The sequence below is a fragment of the Cavia porcellus genome, unplaced genomic scaffold (assembly GCF_034190915.1).
Source record: "Cavia porcellus strain 051 isolate PalLab524CR breed Dunkin Hartley unplaced genomic scaffold, mCavPor4.1 scaffold_17, whole genome shotgun sequence".
Lineage (NCBI taxonomy): Eukaryota > Metazoa > Chordata > Mammalia > Rodentia > Caviidae > Cavia > Cavia porcellus.
This window is the reverse complement of record NW_026947500.1, coordinates 74,120,666-74,147,815: the sequence shown is the minus strand read 5'-3', so window position 1 is coordinate 74,147,815 and position 27,150 is coordinate 74,120,666. Positions and strand designations below refer to the sequence as shown.

At 59.3% G+C, this 27,150-nt stretch overlaps 2 protein-coding genes across 11 annotated transcripts; both read left to right on the top strand.

Moving 5' to 3' along the window:
• The first annotated feature begins 352 nt into the window (after nucleotides 1–352).
• Nucleotides 353–21,379, top strand: Dazap1 (DAZ associated protein 1). Of its 10 annotated transcripts, XM_063228993.1 has the most exons (14): nucleotides 398–538; nucleotides 6,453–6,516; nucleotides 7,420–7,460; nucleotides 8,001–8,167; nucleotides 8,410–8,475; nucleotides 9,834–9,944; nucleotides 11,073–11,121; nucleotides 12,056–12,091; nucleotides 14,215–14,297; nucleotides 16,631–16,784; nucleotides 17,584–17,613; nucleotides 17,827–17,967; nucleotides 18,971–19,147; nucleotides 20,451–21,379. In XM_063228993.1, the coding sequence occupies exons 4-14, from the start codon at nucleotides 8,054–8,056 to the stop codon at nucleotides 20,624–20,626; spliced, it is 1,137 nt and encodes a 378-aa protein (XP_063085063.1). In that variant the 5' UTR covers nucleotides 398–538; nucleotides 6,453–6,516; nucleotides 7,420–7,460; nucleotides 8,001–8,053; the 3' UTR covers nucleotides 20,627–21,379. The 10 variants fall into 10 exon arrangements, with proteins under 10 accessions (XP_063085058.1, XP_063085059.1, XP_063085057.1 ...); XM_063228988.1 differs by lacking the exon at nucleotides 6,453–6,516 and having other exon boundaries at nucleotides 353–538; nucleotides 9,837–9,944; XM_063228989.1 differs by lacking the exon at nucleotides 6,453–6,516 and having other exon boundaries at nucleotides 353–538; nucleotides 20,454–21,379.
• A 2,344-nt stretch (nucleotides 21,380–23,723) lies between these two features.
• Nucleotides 23,724–25,819, top strand: Rps15 (ribosomal protein S15). The gene is made up of 4 exons (XM_003460968.5): nucleotides 23,724–23,821; nucleotides 24,157–24,242; nucleotides 25,352–25,586; nucleotides 25,674–25,819. Exons 1-4 carry the CDS (start codon nucleotides 23,819–23,821, stop codon nucleotides 25,785–25,787), a joined length of 438 nt encoding a protein of 145 aa, XP_003461016.1. The 5' UTR covers nucleotides 23,724–23,818; the 3' UTR covers nucleotides 25,788–25,819.
• Nucleotides 25,820–27,150: the final 1,331 nt, after the last annotated feature.

The following is a 27,150-nucleotide window of genomic DNA, read 5'->3' as shown; positions in this document are numbered from 1 at the left end:
CTGCGTGCACCGCACCAGCCGCCCAAGCCCCGCGCGCGCGCACGCACGCACGCACACGCACGTACGCACGTGGGTTGGCCTGAGCGCGCTCTTTCCCTCATGGCTCCGGGAGCGGGGCCAGCATCGACGCGGGAACTCCATTTCCCAGGGTACCACGCGGCGCGCCGGGAGTGGTTGAGGGGGCAAAGCGCGCCTCACAGCCACAGAGAATACGCAGGCGCAAACCCTACCTCACCTACACACGCACGCGCGGCGCACCCCTGGCACCGCCCCCGGAGGCCCCGTGCGGGAGCGCGCCAGGGCATGCGCAGGGCGGCGGCGCGGCGGCGCGGGGACGCGCGGTGACCGTTGGCGTTGAGGGGAGGAGGCAGCAGCCGCTGTCGCCGCCGCCGCCGCCGCCGCCGTTGCGCAGATCCAGGCCGCGGCTGCGGGTAGGGCGACGGAGCTGGTGACCTTCTGGAAGCGGGAGCGAGTTTGGAGGCCTGGGGACACTGAGCGCCGCCGCCGCCATGAACAACTCAGGCGCTGACGAGATCGGGTGAGGACGAACTGGCGGGCCGGCCTGCACCGCTGCCCGGGGTCCGCGCCCCCGCCCCGCCGCCGGCCCCCAGACGCCGCCCCCGGGGCGGGCCGGGCGGGGGGCCGCCCCGTCAAGGTCACGCCGGCCTGAGGGGGGGCGGTCGCGGCGCGGGCCTGTCTCGACCTGGCGCTGGGTGGCCTCGAAAGGGCCTCGGGCGGGAATATTGGGTCTGGTGGCCACCATATAGGAGCTAGGGCTGTGAGGGGACCCCAGACTGGACCGAGGGGAGTCGAGGGAGCCCATTCAGGGTGCTGGCGGCTCCCTGGCCGCAGCCTGGCGTCTTTATGATTCAACTGGGTGTGCGAGGACCGAGGGGACCCCAGATGGCAGCCCAAGGGTTCAGGGGACGCCAAGCCGGACTTTGGGCTTCTTGAGAGTCCAAATCAGAGCGTGGGGGTCGGCAGGATCCCAGGCGGGAGCTCGGGAATCCGGGGACTCCAGATGGGAGTCTGGGCGTCTGAGAACCCTAGTCAGAGTGTAGGGGTTAGAGGAACCCCAAACAGTCGCTCAGGTGTCCGGGGTGGGGGTCCCTAAAAAGAAGTTGGGCAGTCTGAGAAACCCCGTGCGGAGAGAGTCGCCGCCGCCTGCCGACTTTTCTGCGCGCGAGGACCCTGAATGGTGTTCTCGAAGCCCGGGCGCCCCCAGCCGGCGCCGGAACTCGGCGGGTCGTGCACGTGGCGAGGCCAGTTGTGGATTTGGGTTCTACATCCGTTCAGCTTCTCCCGCCTGGCACTGGGGGCCACGGAGCTCTCCGCTCCCCCTCACCCCTCCAAGTGTTAGGGACGTGGACAAGCGCGTACCTGAAGCCCAAAGGGCCAGGGTCACCTGGGGCGACCACCCGCAGGGTCCCACATCCTGGGATTTGTTTTGGTGCTGAAGCCTCGAGTTTTCTGCCAAGTGACTGTGAGTGCTGTGTGCCTCCTCCCAGGGCTCTCCCCTTGTGCAGCTTGGAGGAGATCCTTGTGGCCCTGAGTCTCCCTATAATTGCAATCTTGATAATACATGAGCAGCCCAAGTCCAAAGGGAAGAGTCCCACCGGGCTAGAGACCTCATTCTGTGAGGGGCCACGGCTGTCTTTGTGCCCTTGCCAGAAGCTGCGCCTGCTCCTGCAGTGTCCTGTGCTTTGACTGTCAAATTCTTCCAGGAAGACAGTGGAACAGGGGCTGGGTTTCTTTCCTGTCTTCTGTGACTTGTCCCTCTGCTTTTAGTTTTGGTGGGGAAGCAGACCTGCTCCACTGCCTGTGTGGATGCAGACTGCTAGAGAGGGCCATGAGGCCTCATCACAGAGTGATCTCCGACGACAGTGTTTATTCTCAGCCTGGTTGCAGCATACACTGTACTCGGCACTCATTGGCCAAATCGTGTGCTGAGTGGGTGACAGGTCACAGCATTTCAGGGTCAAGGTGGGAGCATGGGAGAAGGAGCCCTCTGCTTGGTGCTGGGGTTGATGGCTGTTGTGCTGGGCTCCCGTGTCCAGGGAAACCAGTTTCTGCTGCCAAGAGTATGAGTGCCCCCCTCCTTCCCTGGGAGAGCGCAGACTTTTCCTTAGCTTAAAGGAATGGGGAGAGCGATGCGTTCCTGGGTTCAGGGTGCTGGCCCGCTGGAGTCCTGTCCCCTGACAGCTTGTCCCTGGTGTCCCTGGTTTTGGCAGAGAGGGAGCTGTGCAGAGAGGCACCCAGGTCTGAGGGTTTGCTGCAGCTGGGGGGAGACTTGGGCTCTTGGAAAGGCCTTGGTGACTACTGAGTTCCTCTCTCTACCTGTCATGGCTATCTAAATGGCTCAAGTTTCAGAGTTCTGTTTTTTCCCCCTTTTTGTGGTGCTAGGGATAGAAACCAGTGGCTAATGGGTGGAGGTGCTCTACTGCTGAGATACACTCCAGGAAAGTTCTTACTACTTTGGTACCCCCGAAATTTTTACTACTTTGTAAGTAGATATCTTGATATTCCAGAAAAATTTTTACTACTTTGAAAGTAGATATCTTGCCAAAAAACACCGACAAACATCCATTTGATGCACGTTTCTTTCCGTGTTATATGGAAGTCCAAGATCCACTCATCCTCTGCAAGTTGCCCTAATTGTCAGTGCAGTGCTTGTGACCCTGTTAAGCTCTGGTGACAGGTTCCTGCAGTTTCCTGTGAGGAGACCAGTTTGTGAATGTGGTGAGGTGGCAGAGAGTGTTTTGTCCACAGATCGAGACTGCTTTGCATTTGTAGGTGGCTGGGAGGCTGTAACTAGGTTTGATTGTCTTGGTGGTCTTTGCAACACACACTTCCTCCAGGGACCTTGAACTAGCTCACTCCTAGTATCCCACCCGGAGGCCCCCAGGGCATGGTGGTCACAGACAGAAGGCCAGTGACCACTCTTTCCCTTCCAGAAGGAAGCAAAGTCTGGGTAGACATGAGTATGAGCAGGGCTTAGTCCCAGGCCACACATCCCAGGAAGGTTGTGGACGCCAGGGTCATTGCCAGGAAGCTGAGCTGGCTCGTTCTCCAAGCAAGTGAGCCCCTCTTTAGGGTTTGTGTCTTTGAAGGAAGAGCCTAGAAGCCTGCAAGCAGCCTGGTGGGAGAGCAGAAGGAGTGGGGAGCGTCTGGAGTTTAGGGGTGGTTCCCCCCACCTTTGCAGTTAGCCTAGGGGCAGGGTGGCTGGAAGGGGCAGGCTGCAAGTAGGAGAGCCTCTGATGGGTGGAGGCTGATGAATGGGACGGGAGCCTGTGGCACCTGCCTTGGCCTAGGGGCAGACTCTTAACCTGACACCTTAAGGGAAGCCACCAGGTTCTAGGGACGAGCAGCTGTGTGGTACCTGAGGTGATGTTCCCAGGCATCGGGGGACCCACTCCCCACTCATGTGCTGCAGATGGACAGAGAGGCTGACTTGGATCACTGCAGTGCCCAGGCCGCTTGGTCCTGCTTGTTTCTGAGCCAGCAGGCTGTGCTGTAGGGTGGGAGGAGCTTGTGGATGAGTGTACCATACCCGGCACACTGCCCACTGCCCACCCCACTCAGGGCTGCTAATACAGGGCTTTGGGCCGTCTCTGAGGAAGGAATCATAGAGAAAGGGAGATCACAAAGCAGAAGGTGTGGCAGTGTGCGTGCCTTGTGCAGGCTGGGCATGGGGGATGGGGTGCGGCTCTCAGTCTGTCCATGTTGCTGTGACAGAATTACTGAGCGTGGATGTAGGGACTAGAGCTTAGTTTCCTCCATCTCTGCAGGTGCAAGGCCAGGACAGAAGGCCCCAGTGGCCAGAGGCCTTCTTGCTGAGTCAGAAGGTGGCAGAAGGTGGTACCCAGTGACTGGGCACATGCTAGAGGATGTGTAACTCCTGTGACAGTGGCACAGAACAATCACACGGGCCCCGTGCCTTGTCTTGGCACTTGCCTGGGGGACCCCCTCTGACCGCCTGCAGTGGGGTCAGGGCAGGGTGCTGGGCAGGGCCCAGCGTCCCACAGTGTGAAGTGGGTCTGGAGGCAGGCACCCAGAGTTGGGCCCTGTCAGCCCAGCCCCAGGCAGAGAGGATGTGGTGTCTTTGGGGAGGCCCGCGTGGGCAGGGCAGGGTCCTCATCTAGCTAACGCTGTCCTGGGTACTGAGCAACACCGGACTCTACCCCTTCATGCCAGGAGCGCCCCCAGAGGTGTCAGCCACACATTGCCTGGACAGTTCGCAGGCTGTAGCTGTGACCTGGTTTGGGGACATCTTTTCCCTTCTCTCAAAAGAGCACAGGGAGCATCCCTAGGGCCCGCTCAGCCCCCTGGGGCTGTGTCTGCCCATAGCACCTGGTTCCAGTGCACGCCTGTTTGTCTCTTGCGGCTGGGGGACCCACTTCCTGAACCCTGTAATACCAGCCAGGCAGCTGGGCCGGACTGCTGGCCTCCCTTCGGTTTCCATGGTTAAGGGATCAGCTGTTCCTCATAAAGGGAACGCCCAGTACTGACCCCGCCCCACTGGGGGCACTGTGGTCTGCATGGCCCCTCTTCTTCCTCTTGTGAAGACTGAGGCTCAGAGGTCGGGGCTCTCCTGAGTGCCCAGGGCCTCCACTGTGGCAGATCCTGCTGGCCCAGCTCAGGGACTGCCAGGCCCCTGCGCTCCTCCCTGCTGCAGCTGTGGGGCTCTCTGAGGCCTTCTGCCCACCTAGGCTCTGTCCTCTGGCACTGCCATTCCTTTCAGAGGTCACCGGTGGCTGTGCACATCTTCCATACCTGTCAAGTCGCCCCAGAGCTGTGAGTGGCGCATGCGGACTGTCCACAAGCGCTTGGGGCCGCCAGGGCATGTGGGTGGGGGTGCTCTCGCACAGGACGCGATGGCAGTGTTAACCTAGGGCCAAGAAGAGGCCTGTGGACTCTGTGACAGAAGCCAGGGTTGGTCTGTGCCCGACCCTTTGCCCTGGAGCTCAGTCCATGAGCTGTGGGGGATTCTCGGGGTCCAGGAGGCAGAGGTGAGGACCCCCTGGGAAGCCCCTACACCCTGTTGCCACCCTCAAGTGCACAGAGAAGAGGGAGCCCCGTGCAGACGGGTTCCCTTAGAGCCTTTTTGAGCTGTGTGGGCCCCAGGGTGCAGCTGCCTGCACACTGGGGGGCGGGGGGGAGGGCGTTTGATGCAGAGGTCGTGCCAGCCCTGTGGGCTCAGGCTGGGGGCCCGGTGGTTGGCCGCGGGCCTCTCCTGTGGCTTCTCTTGTTCTTGGTGGGGCTGAGGCCGTGGGCCTCGAGGTTGGGACTTTGTGTCCGAACCCTGCAGCCGAGGAGGTGAAACTCCCCCAACACCTAGAACCTTCTGTTCTCATCGCTGGCAGGAGCGGCCTGCGAAGCCTCTCAAACAGGCCCTTGGCTGCCATTGCTCCTCAGGACGGGAAGAGGGACAGGGAAGAGGGACACGGCTGCTTTTGGTGGTTCAGCTTACCAGTGAAGAGGTGTTTGGGAAGAAGCTGGGACTCTGTCTGCTCCTGAGTAACGAAATTTTCCCAACTCGGGAGGGTAAAGTGCAGCTTACAGAAGAGCTGTCACCATGGGAGAACAAGGATTCCCAGGCTGGGTGCCACCAAGGCCGCCTGCAGGGTTGCCCTGCCATCGCCACCTGCAGATGTGTTGGGCACAGCTGGAGAGACTGTGCCCTGCCGTGCACCCTGTGCTGTGCGCAGTGCCCCTACTGAACCTGGCGCCGCTGCGGCGTCTAGAAGGGGAGCCACTCTCCTCCAACCCCTGCGGCGGCTCCCTTCCCTGCTGGGTTTTGCAGTTGAAGCCTGGAACTTGGACTGGTCCGACCGGTTCCTGCCTCCCAGCCTGCCCGCACCCCTGCCCCGCACACCTCGGGTTTGTTGGGAGGCTAGTGTGTCCCATCGAGGAGGACCGGCTCACCCTGCTTTAGCTGGTGTCTCCTCACCTCCCGATATCCGCCACTGTGCTCCCTCGGCCTCCACTGCTGCGGGCTGGGCAGCTTCTCCTGACGCCGTACCTGCAGACCAGTCCCTGGGAGCCCGAGTAGCTCTGGTCCTGGCCTTCCTGAGCCTTCTGTCAGACCCTGGGGGAAGGGGCCACTTACCCACTTTGAAGGTGGCAGGGGCGCCTTCCTGGTGGTGGGAAAATTATTTTTCTTTCATGCCAAGTTGAAATTATCCTGCCGTAGAGAGAGAGTAGGAATGAGCTCTGCCAGCCTGCTGGGCAGGCACCTTGAAAGGGCTGGCGGTGAGGTGTTATGGCAGGAGCAGGGGTCCCCCAGGAGAGCAGGCAGAGTTCTGGCTGGCCGCTCCCTCGTGCTGAGCACTAGGAGGGGACAGACCTTTGTCTCGGGGGCCCCAGTGTGGTGCGGTGGCTGCTGGTGAAGTTAGGGTTTCCTGCCAGGCCACGGCTTCCTGTGTGACAGATGTGTCTCTAATCTCTGGCAGTCCATTTGGGAGCATGGTAGTGGACTTGGTGTTCAGCTGAGGGACCATCCCTTAGGATAAGCAGGTAGGACTGGAAAGTCACAGCTGCATGCAGCCACTCTCGGCGCTGCCTCCTACAGGGCTCAATGACATTGGAGGTTCCTTGGGGGGGCGGGAATGAGCCCCAAGTCCTGTTGTGTGTCTCAGTTTTGCCCAGTAGATGGCACAGGCGGCACAGGGTAAACGTAGTCTCTGCTGGGCTTGGCCCTACTGAGGCCTAGAGTGCATTGCGCATGACCACTTGGATCTGCCCTGGTCTGAGCAGCTCCTGAGGGGCAGCAAAGCTGCACTGTCCTAGGGCCGGAATGCGGGCATGGAGGCTGGGCTCTAGGCCATCGTGATCCCAGGGCCAGCAGCTGGATTCCCTTTCCTACACTTTTCCAAGCTATGGAGAGGGCGTCCTGCGGTCTGTCTCCCGTTTTACTGTGGGTGGTCACCCTCTTTTCTTTGTGGTGCTAGGGGTGAAAGCCAGGGCGTTTTACACACTGGGCAGGCACTTTACCAATGAGCCATCCTGCTAGCCCTGGCCTTGCACTTGCAGTCCTCTTGTCTTGGCCACCTGAGTAGCTGGCATCGCAGGCCTGTGGCCCTGTGCTTGGTTTAGGATCCCAAAGCTGGACTTCCTGATCATAGAGCACTGGCAAGTGACTGGAAAGGAGAGCAGGAGCCCCAGTTGGAGGTGGTCAGCCCTGGTCACTGTTGCAGGCCTTGGGCCAGGTCATCCTCCTGGCAGTCCAGTCATTGTCTCTGTGAACAGCATGGACAAGGCCACTGTCCCATCCCTGTGAGCTGCGTGTGCCGCAGAGGGCCTGTAGCCCAGTGTGTCTGCTGCATTGCTTCTGTGCTGGGAGGGCAGCCTCTGGGCTGTGGGACTTGGCACCTCTGTGGGACAGCCCAGTTGATCCCCACTGTTTTCTGTGACTTGCAGGAAGCTCTTTGTGGGCGGTCTTGATTGGAGCACAACTCAAGGTAGGTGGGGCAGGGCTAGAGGCTGAGGCTTCTCTCGGTGACCCTCCTGGGCTGGTGGAGCACCATACCTTGCTATGTCTGGCAGCTTGTGGGCTGGGGAAGCGGTCATGTATACTGTGCAGCTATCTGCCTGGGGCAGGGCTGTCCCCTGTGCAGAGCAGAGCTCCTGAAACCCAGCAGGGCAGTGTGTAGTGAGATCTGTGTCCCAGGCTGTGGGTGGCTGAGGAAGGCTGTCCTATTTGCCGTCCTGTCTGCCGTCCTGTCTCCCACAAGGTAGAGTTTACAGAGCCGCCTGCATGGATGGTTCTGGTGGCCAGCTCCTCCCTAATCCACGCAGAAGTGGCATGTGTGTCTCTGTGGGACTCCTTGGGTGCACCCCCGTCTCCCCTCCTCGTATCTACAGTAGTTGCTAAGCTCGTTGACACAGGGTCATTGCAGACCTTTTCAGGTGAGGGCGATAAGCTGGGAGAGAGCGAGTGAGTGTGCGCTTAACATGCTGTGTGTCTGTGTGTCTGTGCTTGTGTTCCCCTCTCCGGGCAGAGACTCTGCGCAGCTACTTTTCCCAGTATGGAGAAGTTGTGGACTGTGTGATTATGAAGGATAAGACCACCAACCAGTCTCGTGGCTTCGGGTTTGTCAAATTTAAAGACCCGAACTGTGTGGGGACAGTGCTGGCCAGCAGACCACACACCTTGGATGGCCGGAATGTAAGTGCATCCCCTGCCCTGGCTTCCCTTAAGCACAAGTTTGTGGCTGAACGCGGGTGTCAGCTTGGAGACCCTTTCCGTGGGGGGTTGGCTGGAAGGGTTAGATGGACCCTGGGGCCAGGTGGGGGTACAAAGCGCAGTGGGGAGCAGCTTGCTGTCCTGTCCAGACGGCTGCTGCTGGGGATGCATGTTTTAGAGAAAACAGCTGGCATTTACCCAGGCTGATTTGGAACCTTTTACAGATCGACCCGAAGCCATGCACCCCCCGGGGGATGCAGCCGGAGCGGACGCGGCCGAAGGAAGGATGGGTGAGGGCTGCCGCCTCCCTGCACCGAGTTCTGGGCGGGCCGGGCAGCCTGGGTGCAGTTTCACTTTGCTTTTGCAGAGTGTTCAGTTTGTGTGGGGGTGGAACCCATGGCCTTTTCAGTGAGCTACATTCCTGGCCCCCAAAACACTGCTTAATTTGAGATAGAATCTCACTTACGTTGCCCAGGTCTGCCTGAACTTTCAGTCTTCCTGCTTCCTGCCTTGGCCTCCCAGAATAGGGATGACAGGCATCTGCCGCTGCGCCTGGCTTTCTGGCTTCATATAAGAAACTTTTCAGGGCTGGGAATTTAGCTCAGGGGCATAAGCACCTGCATGGCAAGTGTGAGATCATGAGTTCACTCCCCAGTACCAAAAAATAAGAAACTTCAAGTACAGAAAAACTGGGCAACTCATGCAGCAAATAGTCAGATACTCACTAGGTTCGTGGTTAACACTTTGCCAGTATGTCTTGTGTGTTTACGCCCATCTCTGTAGAGCTGCCGCTCCTAACTAGCTGGTACCCTGTTAAAGTCAGGACTCACCTTCCTTACAGTAAGGAATCACATGTCTGGCCCTCAGGTCCTCAAAATCCTCCTCAGGATTTCTGTCTTATGGCCATGTACCGCCTGGCTGTTTGCTAAGTCCCTTCAGTTTCCTGCCAGTAGAGAGATGTTACAGATGTAAGCTGTCAGCTGTTGGCTCTTGACCCACACAGGCACCTGCAAAGCCATCACCGAAGTAGTGGCCATGACCACATAATGTAAGACACAGGTCCTCGGATAGAAAACACAGGAGTGGTTAGGAGCAGGGAGCGAGGGGACAGCTGGGACCTGGATCAGGGAGGTGGAGCATGACAGATGTCCCACCAGCCTCTTCCAAGAGCCTGGACTTTCTTAGGACTGCTGTGTGACCGGCTCCTAGTGTCTTTCTGGGACCTGCTCCTCTAGGCCAGTGAGAGACGCCAGCTTTCTTCTTACCCTTCTCAAACCCTTAGCCTCATGTGCCAGAACTGTGGGATCTTGCAGTGCTGCCCAGGCTGAGCTTGAGTGACTCTCCTGCCTCAGCCTTCCTGGTAGCCAGAACTGCAGGCACATCATCAGTCTCCAGTTCACGGGCTTTGACACTGTGTGTGGTTGGGGTTCAGGGCAGCTGAGGCAGGGGTGGGTGTGCGGCCGTAGGCTGCGGAGAGGCGAGTCTGCAGCGGCTCAGTGTCCTCTAGTGTTTCGGACCTGGCAGCTCCTGGAACATGTTGGGCTTCCCGTTAGCTGACTCATACCGAGGCAGGGAAGTTGTCCCCCAGCCTGTGAGAAGCGCTGCAGTTGCACCGTTCCCCGCTGACCCCTTCTTCTCCCTTGCATAGCAGAAAGGACCCAGGAGCGACAGCAGTAAGTCAAACAAGATCTTTGTCGGCGGGATTCCGCACAACTGTGGAGAGACCGAGCTCAGGGAGTACTTCAAGAAATTCGGAGTGGTGAGTTTGCATGCCAGCGGCAGTGACCAGTCACAGCACCTGCACCCTCAGCCTCCTGGAGGTGGGGGCCTCAGCACAAGTCCTTGGGCCCTGGGAGCACTCTGGGGTTCCCTGCACCCTGTACCCCAGCTTTCCCCTAGTGTTTCTGTGGCTTTGCCGGCAAGCAGGGGTTGGGCAGGTGGCCCTGTAGCTGGGCCTTATAACTGCTTGCAGTGTGAGTGCCAGAGTGATGCTGGCGAGGTGTAGGGTTTGGCCTGGCTTTGGGACCAGTGGGCGGTGCCCCTGGAACTGTGCTGTCCCTTGGTCACTGGAGGGACTGTCCTGGGTCAGGTCCTTGAGCCTGACCCACCTGTGTGCAGGGGTTGGCTGCTTTCTTCTCTGCCCCTATGGATGCCGTGCTTGGTCTGGTATATGCTGCTATACTACCCAGCAGTATAGTAGCATATACCGGAGGGGAGGCCCCTGTCCAGCAGGCCCCTAGTGCTGCCTGCCTGTTTCCTTCTGGGCACATTACAGCCCTGGCCAGGTTCCTGCTGAGCGTGGAGCTGTTTTCAGGAGAAGGTAGGATCCTCTGGCATGGGCAGAGGCGTAGAGAGCAGCTCAGGCCCCTGTGGCGTAGACAGCGAAAAGCCTGGCTCAGCTCATACTGGGACTTGGTGCCAGCAAGCACACGAGCAGGTGACATGCTGTCCCAGAGGGAGACACTTGTCTCCCCGGGCCTGTGAGGGCTGTGTTGCCAGCTCGGGCTCAGTGTGTCTGTTGGGTGTACTGGGTAGAGGGGGTCCTGGGTGGAGACAGGTGGGGAGGGCCAGGGAAAAGAGGCCATGCCTCCTTCCTCTGGGGTGTGAGCAGAGGGGTGCCTTTGGGGCCTTCTGGGTCCTGTCACCTGCAGGGACATGCAGGCAGGGTCCTTAGCAAACCTGTGGTCAGGCAGCAGGCTGGACCCCATGACTACACTCACCCAGGGAGCACCAGGCTCCTGCCTCTTTTCAGGCTGGAGAGCTGTAAGGACAGCATCGCCCTGGGACCTCCCGGGCTCACACTGTCCTCAGCATTGTCACTCAGCTCTGGCTCCTTGGCATTGGTCCCCGTGCAGTGCTGGGGCCTCACTCCACCCTCTCCTTCCAGGTCACCGAAGTGGTCATGATCTATGATGCAGAAAAGCAGAGGCCTCGAGGTAACGACAGATCTTGTTTGTCCTGACCTGTGCCCCTCCCCCTCAGATGGCAAACTATCTCGCCCCAGACCCCGGTAGGATGTGGCCGCAGGGCATTGCGCAGTGAGGTCCGATTGGAGAAAAGCCACCCACACCCGGCCCGCCCCTCGGCCTTCTGCTTCTCCGGGTCAGGTGTCACATGGTTTTTGGCCTTGTACAGTGCCCACACCCAGACCTGAGTTCCTCCATGGTCCTCTTTTCACATCTCTGGGAAGAGTGAGCGCTCTGTCCCCTGGTGCCGTCCCCGTCCTTGCCCATGTGGTGTCCTGCTCGCCCCTCAGCTGCACTGCCAGGCTCAGCTGGGACCCTGGGCTCTCCTCACTCCATCCCACGCGTTTTGCGCTCTCTGTTTTTCCCCATTCCCCGCCCTTTGTTTTGTTTAGTTTTTCTCTAGGTCAGAGGACAGGGAAGGTGGGGGGCGCCCCTTTGGGCTCTGCACCATCCGCGCCTCTCGCCCCGGGCATCCACACTGGTTTGGACCCAGAGTGACGTGGCCCACTTCCTTTCCCTTTTTTTGTGGCTGCTGCTGTTCGTTGCTGCCCGCATTTTTGGGCCATCAGCTGCTTTTGAGCCAGCCGTGTGCGGTGGCACAGAGTCCCGTGGCCCTCGTGGCCCTCGTGCGCCCCGCTGCCGTCAGCAGAGGCGGCCCTCGGCCCTCAGTGTGCGCACGCCAGCACGCTGGAGAATAGTTTGCCATTTGAACTCCACCCTCTCGCTCTGGTTAAGGAATGCACTCTCACTGGTGTGGTTAAGCCGTTAAGTCTTAGTCTTAATTTAACATAGACATACGTACTTAGTAACGTACTTAAGTGTCTGATAGCAAAATACAGTAATGTTAAGTAAGCTGTTTTGCTTTTTCTCTCTGAATTGTTTGTGATTAACGATATCTTTTTAGATTTCTCTTCTCCAGGTGCTAAATTATATCACACAGGTACAGGCCCGCCCCGCAGTCAGAGGAGGGAGCGGCTTTGCTCCAGTGGGGTGTAAACGAAGTTTCAGTGTGTTTCTGTCCCGCTGCTGCCTCTTGACAGACAGATCGTTCTAGGCAGCCCGCCCCGGGCTCCTTCCCCACGACCCATCGCCTCTTGCACTGTTCCCGGACCAAGCCAGACCCGTGGCTTCAGACACTCCTGCTGTTGAGAAAATGCCAACTTCTCACATGCTGCCATCACCTATGTTGTGTTCCACATACCACCTCCGATCTTGCGGAACCTCGGTGCGCGGAAGCCGAGGGCCGCTCTTGGGTGCCCCTGGCCCCGCTGTGGCCAGGCACAGCTGTCCGCCTGCTCTCCCAGCTGTCCTCGTCTGGCTGGGATGGATATAGCTAGGGTCGCAGAGCCCACGCTGGTGGTGGCGTGGCAGGAGCTGCCGTAGAGAGTTTCAGGGCAGGCACGCGGATCCGTGGGCCCTGACCTCAGCCTCAGGACCGGAGAGGGTGCCTGGTAGCAGAGGGCAGATCACGGTCCTTCCGGACAGCAAGCTCGCTTCTCGGTTTCTCTGGCTCTTTTAAGATGGACCTGTCTCCTTCCCCCTTTTCTTCCTGCATCTTGGTTGGCTAAGATAGTGGACGCGTTCATGTCCCTGGGACCCCACCGGTGTCTCCATCATGGAACGTGTCGTGTGTGAGGCCTCACGCTTGCAGCAGCCCACCCTGACCAGCTCGCGCTCGCCCCAGCCTGCCGCCTCTGCTCACTCTCACTCCTCTGGTCCCGGGTCTCCTCCCTCCTGGCCTCTGTCTGCTCCCATTGCTCCGCCTTCACGGTGCCACTCTCCCTCCTTCCTGTCCCGTGCCACCTCCGTGCGTGTGCACACTCGTGCTCAGATACAGCGTATGCACGAAACAGATCCGAAGGCTTGAGCCCTGGTTCCTTCCCTGGGAATCTTTGTCACCTCAGACTCCTGAGCCGCCCTCTCTTCCCCACATCTATCCTTTTCCTGCCCCTAGATTCTACCTGGTCCCTGCTGGTTGGAGCCCCAGCACCCTGTTTCATCAGCTTGACGAGCCCTGTGGACAGGTTGCTCCTTCCCGGGGTCCCTCGCCTGCTCCAACCCTGCTCCCTCCCTGTGGCCGTGGCCACCAGCTCGTGCCTCTGTCCTGTGCACAGTGGCCTGCATCGTGCTGCCCTCTGCTGCGTGATGCTTTGTGGCGTGCCCTGTGGCCCCTGCAGCGCAGGCGTCCCCGACAGCCCTGCTCTCGGCTCCTCCCAGCTCTTCCTCATCATCCGTTCTTCCAAGGTCCTGGGCAGCCCTGCGCTGCCTGCTTCTTTGTGCCCAAGCTGGGCCATCAGAAGGGACTGTTGCACATCGGGCCACCTCCCATGCAGGATGAGACACTCCCCGTTAGCTGGGTGGCCACGGTCACCCCAGACCAACTAAACTTCGTTTATACTGCCACTTTCTTGTGTTTGGAAAATGCTAAATTTTTTTTTCCTTTAAAATTTTCTTTTTTAATGACATGGTGCCTCTTGCTCTTGCTGCTGACAGCAGAATTTGACCTGCTGGAACCCGTTGTGGCCTGTATCTTTGTGTTTACCTGTTTATCTATTTACTATTATGTGTACGCATATAGACATACGTGTGTTACTCCGTTAGGACTCCGCGGGCTTACCCAACGCCGTTGGATAGGCTTAGCGAGGCGCTCACTGGTAGACCTGTACCTGGTTAGTGCTTAGACCACATATGGCTGCTGTCAGCACTAGCTGCAAAGCAAATGCAAGCCAAGGGGGAGAAGCTGGGGTTTCAGAGAAGCCGAGCTGCACCCACCACACACCTGTCCCCGGGCTGCTCCCACACGTGTCCCTGACCCAGCTCCCAAGCCCACTGCAGGCCTGGCAGAGGCCCCGGTGGCTCGGGTAGGGGTGCAGATGGCCTGCACAGCCTGGCCACTCCACTGAGTGGACGGTGCCCAGCCAGGACCCCTGCTGAGCTCAGCATCTGCACACAGGCTCAGCTGAAACCCCGGCTCGATCCCTTGGTCCGTCCCTAATACTGTTCATCATCCTGTTTTGTGTCACAACACCCTGCTACCTTGATTCACTCTTCGTCGTTGGCTAGGTTTTGGATTTATTACTTTCGAGGACGAACAATCAGTGGACCAGGCTGTCAACATGCATTTTCACGACATCATGGGCAAAAAAGTGTGTAGTTGTAGTTTTATTTTACCTTAAGATCAAACCAAGTCTTAGGCAACTTAGGGATTTCACTGGAAAGGAACTTTCCTTAGCAGACAGACGGCTCAGCTCCCTGTGCGCACGGCTCCAGCTGAGCCAGGTGGGACCCGGTTCCGCAGGGCAGGGTGGGGGGGGCATGCACCCCGAAGGCTGGCACTCCTGGGCGGGATTGGGTACCCCAGTGAGATCGCAGTGTTGCCTCAGGCTTGGTTTCCACGACCACTCCTTCAGATGTCCGCCCAGTCCCTTTGTGTAATGGCGCCTTGTAATGTGACGGTAGAGGCTCTGCCACTGCCACCGAGGCTCCTCTTAAAACTTAGAGAAATGAAAAACATCATGAAGGATTGGTTTTCTGAATTGGGTCACTTACTGTGAAACTCCGGGACCAGCCACATGCTCTCGATAGTACTTAACCACGTGCAGTCAAGTGACCTCTGGTTGTTTGATCTTCATACTGTGTTGCTGCCACAGAGCCGAGCAGGGACAGTGCGGGGCCCTTGAGGGCAGGCTTCCTGAGGGTCAGCTAAAGGGATCCCCTGCCCAGGCTCAGGGCCCCACCTGAGCAGGACTGCCTCTTGGCTCTGGAAGCGCCCTTGGCGCCCTGGGCGGTGCAGTCCTCCTTAAATTTCCAGCAGCCACACTGCAACCCCTTGCCCCAGGGTCTGCGCCCGCAGTCTCCTCACTGGAGGTTAGTAGTGAAGAGTGTGGTCCTTCCTGCGTGTGGGTGGCCTAGTGTCCTTTGAAGACTCAAGCAGGAAACAAACCTTTCTTGACATTGCTGGAAGCTTTAGCTTGAAATTAGCATGCAGATTGCAAGACTCAGGCAGCTGTGAGCTAAGTTCAAAGGATGCTGCCTGCAGTATCCCAGGGTCCCGAGACACTAGAAATTTGGAGGAAGCGTGGCTTCGCTGTGGGATGCAGACAGGGCTGTGTAGTATGCAGCCATGCTGTCCCCAGGCGCCTCCCCTGGCTCCCCCAGCCAGATCTGACCTGGCTGAGGGGACCTGGGGGGAGAAACTCAGGAGTCCAGCCTGCCCCCGCCAGCTGACCTTCATTGGTCACCCCTGGACCCTCAGTGGGGGCTTCTGCTTACAAAGCCCCCTTCCCATGCCAGGTGGCTGCATCCTGTGTACTGGGAAAGGGTAAGGGAATTACTTTGAGATTACAAGGACTGCTTTGCTGTGTAAGCAGGAACCAGATTCCCCTAAGGAGCGCGTGTGAAGACTCATTAATTTGAGTCCTTTGAACCAGTCCCTTGGTCCTGCTGTCACATTGCCCTGAGCTAACAGGATTCTGTTCCCATCATACAGTGTCCTTGGGGTGTCGGGCAGGTGGGGGACTTTGTACCTCTGCCAGGCTTCCTGTTTGTTCTGGAACAGGCAGCACCTACGCGAATCTGAATGCCCAGTGCCTCTTAGCCCAGTGCGGACCCGGACCAGCTCCAGGTGGAGCCTTCGTCTCCTTGTCCTCAGTAACATTTATTCTAAAAACAAGAAAGGTGCACAGTCCTCCAGCCAAGGCAGCCCTGGAACTGAGGGTCCCTTTGTCAGCAGCCTGCTCAGTGTGAAGGGAGGCAGAGGGCGAGGTGGCCCCGCGCCTGGAGGGAGTGGGTCAGGCAGGGCAACCCCGCTGGCTGGCAGGGGAGCGCGGGCCTGGTCGCCCCAGCACAGTATGAAGATTGCTTACTGATTTAAATGTCCATTTTATTGCATGTTTGTTTACTTTTTTGTTAGATGTAATGTAAGATTCTCTTATCACATCCATTCCCTCTGACATTCCTTTGAGTTAATTGAGATTCTTTAAGCGTTAGCCTGGGGAAGGTAAGTCTTTATCTTCCATTAGACATTTTAAATAAATTTAAGTCTAAACCAACTGTGTTTCTCAGGTATGCGGTGAAGGGCAGGGCCTTGGGCTCCAGATGCCCAGGCGGGCTGAGCTGGGAGGTGCTGGTCCCTGCGTCCCTCGTCTCCGAGAGGCCGCTGCAGGAGGGCGCTGCTGCCGTAGTGGGGAGACCCTGAGCAGCGCAGACCTCCGGGGTCCTTGGCTCCGCTGCCGCCCGCGGCAGTGGGACATGGGTATCTTAAGCTTTGTATCTGTTGTACCTGAGAAACATTTTTTAAGAAAAAAATTAAAGAGCAAAAAAAAAATTTTAAGAAAAAAGTACTGGCCTAAATAAGGTTTATAGTTAAGTACTTAGGCTTAAGTCATAAGCTGCTAAGTGTAGTCGTAAGTTACCGAGGGCTGTCTGCAGGGGGGGCGCCGGCCGCGGCCACCCCTGACCCTGCGCTCGGTTTGTCTAGGTGGAGGTTAAGCGGGCAGAGCCTCGGGACAGCAAGAGCCAAGCGCCCGGGCAGCCGGGCGCCAGCCAGTGGGGGAGCCGCGTGGTGCCCAGCGCCGCCAATGGCTGGGCAGGCCAGCCCCCACCCACGTGGCAGCAGGGCTATGGCCCCCAAGGTGAGGCCCGTGGGAGTGGGAGTGGGCGGGTGGGCGGTGGGCGCAGCCTGGGGATTGAGTGATTCCACTACTGCAGGGCTGGACTAGGCACTCAGGCCGAGTGTGGCCGGCTGGCCCAGCTGTGGTGGGCGTGCCCAAGGCTCTGTGAGGGCCTGGCGGGCGTGGAGCTCACGCTTGCTTTGCCAGGCGGGCTGCCCACCACTGCACTGAGTGTGCCCTGCTGGGCTGCTTCGAGCCACGTGGGCACCTCCCATGGGGACGGGGTCTGCCTGACCTTCGGGTTTCTCAGGATTGCCCCTGGTGGGCTTGAGTCTGAACAACAAGTCCTTGTGTGTCTGCACACATGTGCACGCATGTGCGTGTGGGTTCTGGGGAGGGGTCCCCAGCTGCTCAGCCCCAGCAGCCTGGCAAAAGTTTCTGCGCCCGGACATCCCAGGGGCCGGGAACCCTGTCCCTGTGCCCGAGGCTTTTCTTTTGTACCTGGAATCCAACTCGGCATCATACAGTAGCCAGGCAGTCACTGTGCCTCTGACCTACCTCCCTGGCCCTGTGTTCCCAATTCCTAGGGCTTGGGAGGTGTTGGGGTCCCCTAGGAGCTAGGCCGTCTTTGTCCCCAGTGAGTGAACAGTGTCTGCCAAGTGTGAGCTGTCCCGAAGACTTGCGGGACAGAGGGCACACTGCAGGGCTCAGAGTCCCCTCCAGGACAGGCTCTGGCCAGTGCTGCCACCTCTGCTGCAACTCCTTGGTGCCCAGTCCTGGGGGCCTGGTACCAATCCTTCTCTCCTGTTTTTTCATCTAGGAATGTGGGTGCCAGCAGGACAGGCAATTGGTGAGTCCTGGATTGTAGAGAAGGGGAGGAGAGGCTGCTGCAGTCCTCAAAGCTCCACTGGCCCTGCCTGCGGTCGGTCGGGACCCTGCCAGTGGTGCATGGTGGCCTGGAGGTGGCGTCCTCCCTCCTGTGCTGAGGAGGAGGGCGCACAGGCCGCCTCCCCTGCTGGTGGTGTCTCACGCCTGCCACCCCCTCTCCCTGCTTGTGTTCTAGGTGGCTATGGACCGCCCCCCGCGGGGAGAGGAGCCCCCCCGCCACCGCCACCCTTCGCCTCCTATATCGTGTCCACACCTCCCGGCGGCTTCCCCCCTCCTCAGGGCTTCCCACAGGGCTACGGCGCCCCGCCGCAGTTCAGTAAGTCTCCCAGCCTGCTGCGGGACGCCGGGGCACACACCGCGCACCAGGTCGAGATGTTACATGGCCTTGTCGTGTCCCTATGCCACCCTGTCCTCAACCTGAATGTCCCCATAGGGGCGGAGCGAATGGCTTCTGTTGCCTCCTACTGTGTCCCTTAACACCCCGGGTGTTCACAGCCTCCAGGGCTGGGCTCCCTGGGCCACGTCCTCTCAAGACCAGATCTGGATGTCCGGCCTCATTTTTTAACCGCACAGGGGACCTGGGCTCTTTTTGATGGAAGTAAGGTTTCACTGTAGCAGTGAAAAGGCCAGTGCTCCTGCCTCGGCCTCCCTCCTGAGTCCCAAGATCGTAGGTGTGTGTGCCGCAGCTGGCGCTGCGGACCTCGGCCCTGGCTGGCTTTCCTGAGTGCTTTGCCCATTGGATGCTCGGGGTAAACCAGCTGCCACGCCCACAGTGCTGTGCCCCTGCTTGGCATCGCAGTGTCCTGCGGGGATGGGAGCTCAGGCCGCATGCAAGCATCCAGGGTTCTGGGGCCCATTTCAAAGGTGAAGAAGCAGGAGACCCCCATTCTGTCACCATGGGCACCTTGGAGCCAGTGCCGGTGTCATGCGGCCTGCCCTTTGTCATAAGCCTGTGTCACACACCTGGGTCACACTGTAGTCAGCACCAGTGACACTAGGGGCCAGGACCGGGCACCTCAGGCCTGCAGCCTGGCGCTGGCGGGGAATAGGGCTCCCTCACTGTGTCCCATTGTGTGTAGGGCCTCAGGCTGCCAGCCCCCCCCATACATGCATCTCACGGGGTGCTGAGGGTCCCCCTTCCCGTAGCTGCAGTGGCACTGGGGGCGGGGAGGGCTGCTGTTCGAGGAGGACACAGTGCCCCAAGATCCCCCGCCTCTGCAGCCCAGCACTGCAGCCGGCACCTCGGGCACAGGCTGGGGAGCCCTGCTGGGCCTGCTGGCTGCGCCTGCAGCTCGTGCCCTGCCCCCCTGTGTCTGCAGGTTTTGGCTATGGGCCTCCACCCCCTCCGCCGGATCAGTTTGCCCCTCCTGGGGTCCCCCCTCCACCTGCCACGCCTGGGGCGGCGCCTCTGGCCTTCCCGCCCCCCCCATCGCAGGCTGCCCCCGACCTGAGCAAGCCCCCCACCGCCCAGCCGGACTTCCCCTACAGTCAGTATGGTGAGTGCTGGACCTGGGTGGGCGCCGCTGTCCTCTGGCGGGTGTTCGGTGGCATGGGTTGTGCTCTGGGTGGCACAGGCTGCACTCTGTAGGAGGCGGTGCAGCGTGCCCTAGCTAGGTGACAGGCGTCAGGGGCCCTGGGGGCAGCTCGTCACCATGTGACTGGGGCTTGCACATGCCTTGGGGGGGTCTGGGGGCCCAAGTCAGGACCCCATCTCTTCTTGTCTGTCTCTGGCCCTGCCCAGGTCCCAGCCCCAGGGCCTGCCTCATCCAGTGCACAGCGCCAGCTCCCTGAACTGGGGACAGGGCGCGGTGGGGCCCGGGAGAGACCCCCTATCGTCTGCCAGAAGGACTGTGCCCATGGCATGGGCAGAGGGTGGCGCTGCCGCTGCTATGCTGGTTCTCGGCTTCTTGGGCATGACTCCTTCTTTGCGAAGCTGGTCTTTTTCCCTGGGGTACTGGAGAAACCCAGGGCCTCTGCCCTGAGCTGAACAAGTCCCCTGTCCTTTCTTACTTGTTACTGCCTTCTAAACGTTTATTCATCTACTTACGGGCTTTTGAGGCAAGACGGTCTCCCTGCACAGTCCACCCTGGTTTTGAGCTCACTCTGTAGCCCAGGCTGGCCTCCAGCTCACAGGACTCTTCCTGCCTCGGCCTCCCGAGTCCTGGGATGACAGGCGTGCACCACCACGCCTGGCTTATTTTTATTTTCAGACAAGGTCTCCGTCAGTGTGTCACAGTGTGTTTTCCTGCTTCAACCTCCTAGAGCACCAAGGCCTGTGCTGAGCCCTGGGTGCCCCATAGGGTCTGCCTCTGCCTCCTGGGGCTGCCTGGTCCCCTTGGGCTCACCCTGCCCCTTGCTAACTTTGCCAGTCAGGGCATTTTCCGGGCTGGGCCAGGGCACAGGCTAGGGGCCCGTTTCTGCCAGGGGACTGGTGGACAGGGCCTGAGCACCCCATGTGCTGCCCTCTTTCCTGGCAGTGTCCCCAGCCTGAGGCTGTCAGCGTGGGTGTCTGGGTCCTGTTCGGGGACGGAGGGCCTGTGTGGTCGGTGTCATAACTGTGGCACTGCGTGGTCAGCAGGCCCTCCATGCCCTGTTAGCCCCCAGCCCACCCCTAGGCCCATCCTTCTAGCTGCCCTGGGCCACTCAGCATGGGGAGCCCCCTTCCCCTATGTGGGTGCTCCCGAGAGGGTTCGTGTCAGTGGTGGCACCAACCAGGCTGGGTCCCCCGCAGCCCCCGCCCCAGGGTCTCAGGCTCTGCGCAGGCTGCCAAGGCCCAGCACTCATGCGCACTCTCCCCAGCAGGTTACGGGCAGGACTTGAGTGGCTTTGGACAGGGCTTCTCTGACCCCAGCCAGCAGCCCCCCTCTTACGGGGGCCCCTCCGTTCCCGGCTCGGGGGGTCCCCCCGCCGGTGGCAGCGGCTTCGGACGAGGTCAGAACCACAACGTGCAAGGCTTCCACCCCTACCGACGCTAGGACCGCCAGGACGCCCACCGTGCAGCGCCGGAGCGCAGCATCGGGACCTGGACTGTGACAATCAGACCTGTCGGGAAATCGCGACTCAGCTGGGGGGAGGCCAAGGCAAGGCGGCTGTGGGTGTCCGGGCCGCAGTTTTTAGGGCGTTTCTTTCTCTGACCCATCAGCACAATAAAAGAGAAGTCACTGGTTCAACAACAGGGTTTAAAAATGTCTTCAGCTTTAATTCAAGACTGCAGGTTTTCTTTTCCTTCCTTGATTTTGAGATTTATTTTCCTGAGCCTTTTGTTTTACCGTATATTGTAAACTTTTATGTTAAAAAATATACCTTTACAAATTGTGAGATTTTTAAGAGAAATTTTCTACGATGTATATTGGCTTATTTTTTAATTTAAAATGGGGTTTGGTTGGCACTGGTGGGGGTGGGGCGTTTTTATCCCCTCACCCCTGGCTTGGGGTTGGGACTTGTTGGTCCAGAAACTCTGGGAGCTGAAGAAGAAATCTACTGAGTGCTTTTGTTTTTTGTTTACTCCTTGCTTTTGCCAGCCGGCTGCCTGGTGGCATCTGTGAGGCAGGTGACACCTGCCGGCCACCTGGCCCACACTGCAGCAGCGCTGACGCTGAGGTGGCATGGACCCCGCGCAGTGGGCGAGGCCTTGCTGGAAGGCCACCTCCCTCAGGCACGTGGTTGGGGCACTTCCCATTGACCAGTTTGACCCTGGTTTGAATAAAGACAAGTGCGTTTGGATTAGAGACCCACGTGGTGTCCTTCTTTCTCTCGTGATCCTGTGACATGCTGGGCAGGACGTGGACGCCAGAGGCGCCCAGCCTGGGGACCAGGAGTTCTGCAGGAATGAACCATGGGACAGCTGAGTTCCACCCCAGTTGTCTTTGGGGTGCACTTGAGGTTGGCCTAAGCCCTCGAGGGCCCCTTAGCTCTTGGACCATCACCCTTCTCAGGCCCGTGTCCTAATTTAGCATGGTGTCCTTGCGTTCAGACAGGAGGGTGTCTTCAGAGCCTTGTGCTGTGGAAGGAAGACCGGGTGCGGTGCTCAAACCCGTAATCCTAGCACCTTGGGGGCGGAGGCAGGAAGACCACTGAGTTGAGGCCAGCCTGGGCTGCACAGTGAGACTCTGAAAGCACCAGAGGGGAAAGACTCAGCCGGACTTGGTTGCACACCCTGAATGCCATCTCTTAGGTGGAAGCAAGGGGCGCTCAGGGCTGGCCTGGAGGATTTTGGGTTTGGTTGTTGAGACGAGGAGTGCAAATCACAGTGATCCTCCTGCCTCAGCCTCCTCAGTGCTGGCTGGGATTATGAGTGTGCGACAGCATACCTGGCGAACCTGGAGTTCACAGCAAAGAAAAAAGCTCGCTGGGTTAGGCATGGCACCTTAGCAAGAACCAAAGTCCACCATGGTGTTGCACACACTGTCATCTGAGCACCGAGGAGGCTGAGGCAGGAGGATCACTGCAAGTTTGAGGCCAGCCTGGGCTACATCTTAAGACCTCATGTCACTTAGAAAAGGGCTGGGGGCGTAGCCCAGTCCACAGCCTTGGGTTCACGTCACGCAGTGCCAGGATGGTGGACACCTGTGATCTTGGGTGCATGGGACAGTAAAGCAGCCTTTAAGACTGTGGCCTTGCACAAGGGCAGACAGCGCGTAAGCAGCCTGCACCTGCCGGCCCCTGGACACGGGGGCCAGGAAGGCTTGGGGCCTTGGGGTAGGATGACTGGGGTTGTCACCCACACCCGAGGTACAGCCCACGCTCCAAGCTGGCCCAACAGTGCCTTTGTTCCCTCGCCCCCCTACTTAGGAGAGCTGGGGTTATGCAGCCAGCAACTCCTGCACTCCATGGTGACTGCAGAAGCAGCAGTCACTTGTAGGATGGTCCAGGCCCCTGGAGGAACCAGCACTGTCCGCTCATGCTGAGTGCTCTCCAGGCCTCTCGTCCACTCGGGCCTCCCTGTTCCACATCCTGCCTGCTTTCCTGGGGTCCTCTCCCCAGGCTAATGGGGAAACTAAGGCACCCTGAATCAGAACAGCCCCCCGTGGGGCTGCTGACCTCTGCTTCCGTGACCACTGACAGTGCCACCATTGGGCCAGAGGGATCATCTTCAGTTCCATTCTGCAGGCAGTGGTGGACCTTAGAATCCTGAGCACCCTAGCCAAGTGCGCCACCCTCAGGTCACCCATCAGAACTGCCCCACGTGCCGTGGATGTCGACCACCACCTGCGCTTTTCCGTTCTCCAAATGCGAAGTCTGTCCCCAAGGAACGCTAAACTCCCATCCCCGCACCCATGAGTCCACTTGTCTGGCGTCGCCTGTCTTGAGCGTTTCCTGCCCGTGGAGTCCAAGCTGTGTGCCATTTGCCTCCTTCATGGAGTATGGGGTCCTCAGGGTCCCTTCCCACTAAAGCGAGTGTCACAGCCTGGCTCCCTCTGGTGGCCAAGGGGTGTCCCGGTGTGTGTGGGGGGCGGGCCCAACCACTGATGGACAGCTGGCTTGCTTCCGCTTGGGGCGCTTGTGAACTTGGGTGTACAAAGACCTATTCAAATCTCTCTTTCGAGCTGGGTGGGGTGCTGCATGGGAGGCTCAAGCAGGAGGATCTCTGTGAGTTCAAGGCCAGCCTGAACTGCATGGTGAGACCCTCTCTCACAAAGACAAAATCATTATTTTTTTTCTGGATACAGTTCTCACCGTTAGTCTCTCAGACTCAAGCAATCCTTTTCCCTCGCCTCCCGGCAGCCGGCCCTAGCGCCGCGCACCGGGTTAATTCTGTTGATATAGATGACTTCTGAATCCAGCAACCTCTTATCTCAGTTTCTAAGTTTATTTAACAGTTTGCGGCACGGGCCCGGAATCTCAGTATCCCCCTCTCAGTGCGTGCGAAACCCTCGAACCACACCTTTCACGAACGCTATGTGCTCCCTAGCGTTCGATCTGTGCTATCGCGTAGATTACAGAGCGTGCACCTGACGCTCCAACGCAGCAGGGACAAAGACAGTTTTCGCGAGGATCAGCCGGACCGTTTGGAGGCCCGCTGCCTGGGCTTTGCCCTCCGGGCAGCAGGGGGCGCGCGTCTTCTAGAGGAAGGCGGAAGTGCACGCCTCGTTGAGGCCGTGCTCCTTGGCTGCCTCGTGATAACTGCGCAGGCGCGAAGGGGCGGTCCTTTCCGAAGACCTGGCAAGATGGTGAGTGCTGAGCTTCTGGGGTTCTCAGGGAGGCCTATCCGGCTCCATCCGGGCTTCAGCCGTTCTGTGTGGCCCGGCGCTGGGACCTGTAATCGTAGCGGTCCGCTTCAAACCTCCGAGGCCGCAGATGGGGCCCATGGGGCGGGCCTGGTGGTTCTCGGGATCACCGGGGACGGGAAAGGCCTGCTGGACCCAACTGTCCCAGCCGCATCCCCGTAGCCGGAGTCGCGTGTCCTTGCGCGGGGCGGCCTGGGGTTAGTGTGTCTACGGGCTTCCGTGGGGCTACCCGTGATGGGTCTGCAGCTCCCACTCACCACCGACCCGCGCTTGTGCAGGCGGAAGTGGAGCAGAAGAAGAAGCGAACCTTCCGCAAGTTTACCTACCGCGGCGTGGACCTTGACCAGCTACTGGACATGTCCTAGTAAGGGGCCCGGTGCGAGAAGTGGGCGCTGTCTGGGCTGGGATGAGCGCGGGGTCTGATGGCGGCGGAGGAAGTGGGGTCCCCGGAGGAGGCAGGCCGCGCAGCACCGTGGGGCCAGGCTGGCTGGTTTGTTTATTTGCAGTGGCAGGAATTGAACCCAGGCCCTTTGCACTGAGTTACACCCCTACCCCTTTTCAGAGTCCCCACTCCCTCCACTAGAGATCGTCTGTCTTAGTATGCTCTCTGGGCTCAAACTGGAGATCTTCCTTGCTTACTATGTAGTTCGATCTGGCTTTGAGCTCACTTTGTAGCCCAGCCTGGTCTCGAACTTGCAACGATCCGAGTGCTGGGATGACAGGCGTGCACCACAATGCCCAGCTTTTTTTTGTTTTTTTGAATGGGGAATCTGAACACGGGACTTGGCGTTTGCCAGGCAGGCTCCGTGCCACTGAATTACATCCCTGGTCCCTGGCTCGCATTTTCTGTAAAGCACCCCACTGCAAGTAACTTGCATTTTGTGTGGCTTTTTACTAAAGGGCAAAAGTAGTCGTGGCCTCCGCAAAAAAGGGAGTTGGGTGAGGGTTAGTGCTGGTGAAATCGTTAGGGACCCGGAGCTTTTGTTTCACGTGGACGCCTGTTTATTTTGGGACTCTTTTGTCCTTTTGGGAGTGCAGAGAGCGTGAGTAGCCCAGATGTGTCCATGAAAACAGGAAAGGAGGTGGCCCGTGTGAGTACAGGTGGTTGTGTGGCTCTAGCTCCTGGAGGCTGGCCTTAAACTCACCATGTAGTGTAGGCTTCGATCCTCCTGCCTCAGCCTCCTGAGTGCTGGTGTCCCCAAACCTGACTTCCTGAATCCTCTGGAAGCGTTGGCCTGAGGTAGCCACTTGCAGGCTTCCGCCTTGGAGAGACTTTAGGATCCCAAGTCTGGGGTTGGTGCTCTCTGAACGGCCTCCTGGAGGTTCCTGAGTGGCCAGCCTGGCTGTCCCTGTGCTGCTGGTGTGTCCCTGTGTCGCGCCCTATAGGGGGCAGTGGCCAGTCCAGTATGGCTTCGGCTGTGTCCCCGGGAGCTGGGGGCCTCGGCACCCACACTGTCCCCCAACTCCCCGCAGCGAGCAGCTGATGCAGCTCTACAGTGCTCGGCAGCGGCGGCGGCTGAACCGCGGACTGCGGCGCAAGCAGCACTCGCTGCTCAAGCGCCTGCGCAAGGCCAAGAAGGAGGCGCCGCCCATGGAGAAGCCCGAGGTGGTTAAGACGCACTTGCGCGACATGATCATCCTGCCCGAGATGGTGGGCAGCATGGTGGGCGTCTACAACGGCAAGACCTTCAACCAGGTGGAGATCAAGGTGCGTGTGGTCAGGGAAGTGGTCAGGGCGCGTGTGGGAGGGTCAGTCGGGGACAGCCCCTCACCCAGCCTACTGTTATCTCTGCAGCCCGAGATGATCGGCCACTACCTGGGCGAGTTCTCCATCACCTACAAGCCGGTGAAGCACGGCCGGCCTGGCATCGGGGCCACCCACTCCTCACGCTTCATCCCCCTGAAGTAGCCGCCTGGCCAATAAAGCCTCCTCTGTCCCTAGTCCTGCTGTGTGCGGCCTGTCCTTCTGTGGGTCCCAGACAAGAGGGGCCTGGTGCAGGGACCTTGCGTGGAACTCATGTTGGACACTGGGTCGTGAGCTCGGGCAGCTTGCAGGCTGCCAGTGTCCTCATCACAGGCCTTGGCTGCCCTGTGGACCCCACACTGTTCTCACCACCCACAGCCCTATCCTGGGTGCAGGTGAGTCGGGAGGGTGAGTAGCTGGGCCCTCTGCTGGCTCTGGGGAGCCCGGGACCTTGAGTCACCTTGCCCAGAGAGGGTTGTTGGGGGCAGGCTTAGGCAAAGCTCCCAGACACGCTCATCTGTCTCTAGACCTGGCCAGGGGTGCCCGAGCTGGGGCCTCAGTGGAAGAGCAGGAACAGTTTCCCCAGTGTTCCCATTGTCCTGGCTGTCCTGTGTCCACCTGAGCAGCATTCACACAGCCAACCAAAGCAGGTGGCCACGTGGACCAGGGTCCCTCCTGGGGAGCAGCAAAACAGCACACACTTCTTTGGGCCACATCCGATGGACAGACTGACACTGCCTTGCCCACAAAGCACTGCAAATGTGCGGGGGGAGGGGGGGTGTCCCCAGCTGCTCCTGGGTAACAAACAGCCTTTCAGGCCTTCACTGCTTGTCCCCGTGGCGTTTGATAACAAGGAGTCATTCACAGCCAGGGAAGAGAATCCACACCCAGTACAGAGCACTGTGTCCGGCTTCATGGAGCCCCATTCCAGGAGCGGGGCCCCTCCTGGCTACAGGCCCAGGCCTCTAGTCCCCCCTGAGGCTGCCCCTCTGGACACCCAGAACCCTAGTGGACATTCCCTCAGGTCCGCGGCCCTCCCCAGGCTTGGGCCCGGGCTGTCCCTTGCTGTCACCTGGTCTGGGTCCTGCAGTGTGAGACAGCACAGGATAGAAATTCCCTGCTGTTCCTAGTGATCCATCACCAGGCCAGAGTGCAGCCCAGAGGTACAGCGCCTGCCTGCCAAGCTCAGGGTCTTAAGTTTGATTCCTGACACAAAACCAAAAGGCCATGCTCAATACTAACTTGGATGAACAAGCTTCATAGGTGGCTGGGAATCTTGGTAGGCAGAAGGGCTGGAAAGGACATTTTTCATCCTTTGTCCTCTCAGCTGGTCCAGAGTGCCCAGTCCCAGGGTCCCTCCCCACCTCCCACTGCCCCGCAGGGACCTGGAACCCTTTACCTGGGCCCGGCCCCTCACTTCTGGTGCAGCCCCTGTCCCCACAATCCTTTCTAGTTCTCTGCTTTCTTGAAGCCCCCTTTCCATTTTCTACCTGATCTGGCTCCCACGGCCTGTTCTCCCCGAGCCCCG

Excerpts from the sequence above, each read along its gene's own strand:
- Dazap1 (XM_063228987.1), top strand. The coding sequence starts at position 510 with ATGAACAACTCAGGCGCTGACGAGATCGG. Across the intron at positions 8,476-9,833 it reads CGCGGCCGAAGGAAGGATGG|CAGAAAGGACCCAGGAGCGA; the intron begins GTGAGGGCTGCC and ends TCCCTTGCATAG. Across the intron at positions 17,614-17,826 it reads GCCAGCAGGACAGGCAATTG|GTGGCTATGGACCGCCCCCC; the intron begins GTGAGTCCTGGA and ends CTTGTGTTCTAG.
- Rps15 (XM_003460968.5), top strand. Across the intron at positions 24,243-25,351 it reads CAGCTACTGGACATGTCCTA|CGAGCAGCTGATGCAGCTCT; the intron begins GTAAGGGGCCCG and ends AACTCCCCGCAG. Across the intron at positions 25,587-25,673 it reads TCAACCAGGTGGAGATCAAG|CCCGAGATGATCGGCCACTA; the intron begins GTGCGTGTGGTC and ends TTATCTCTGCAG.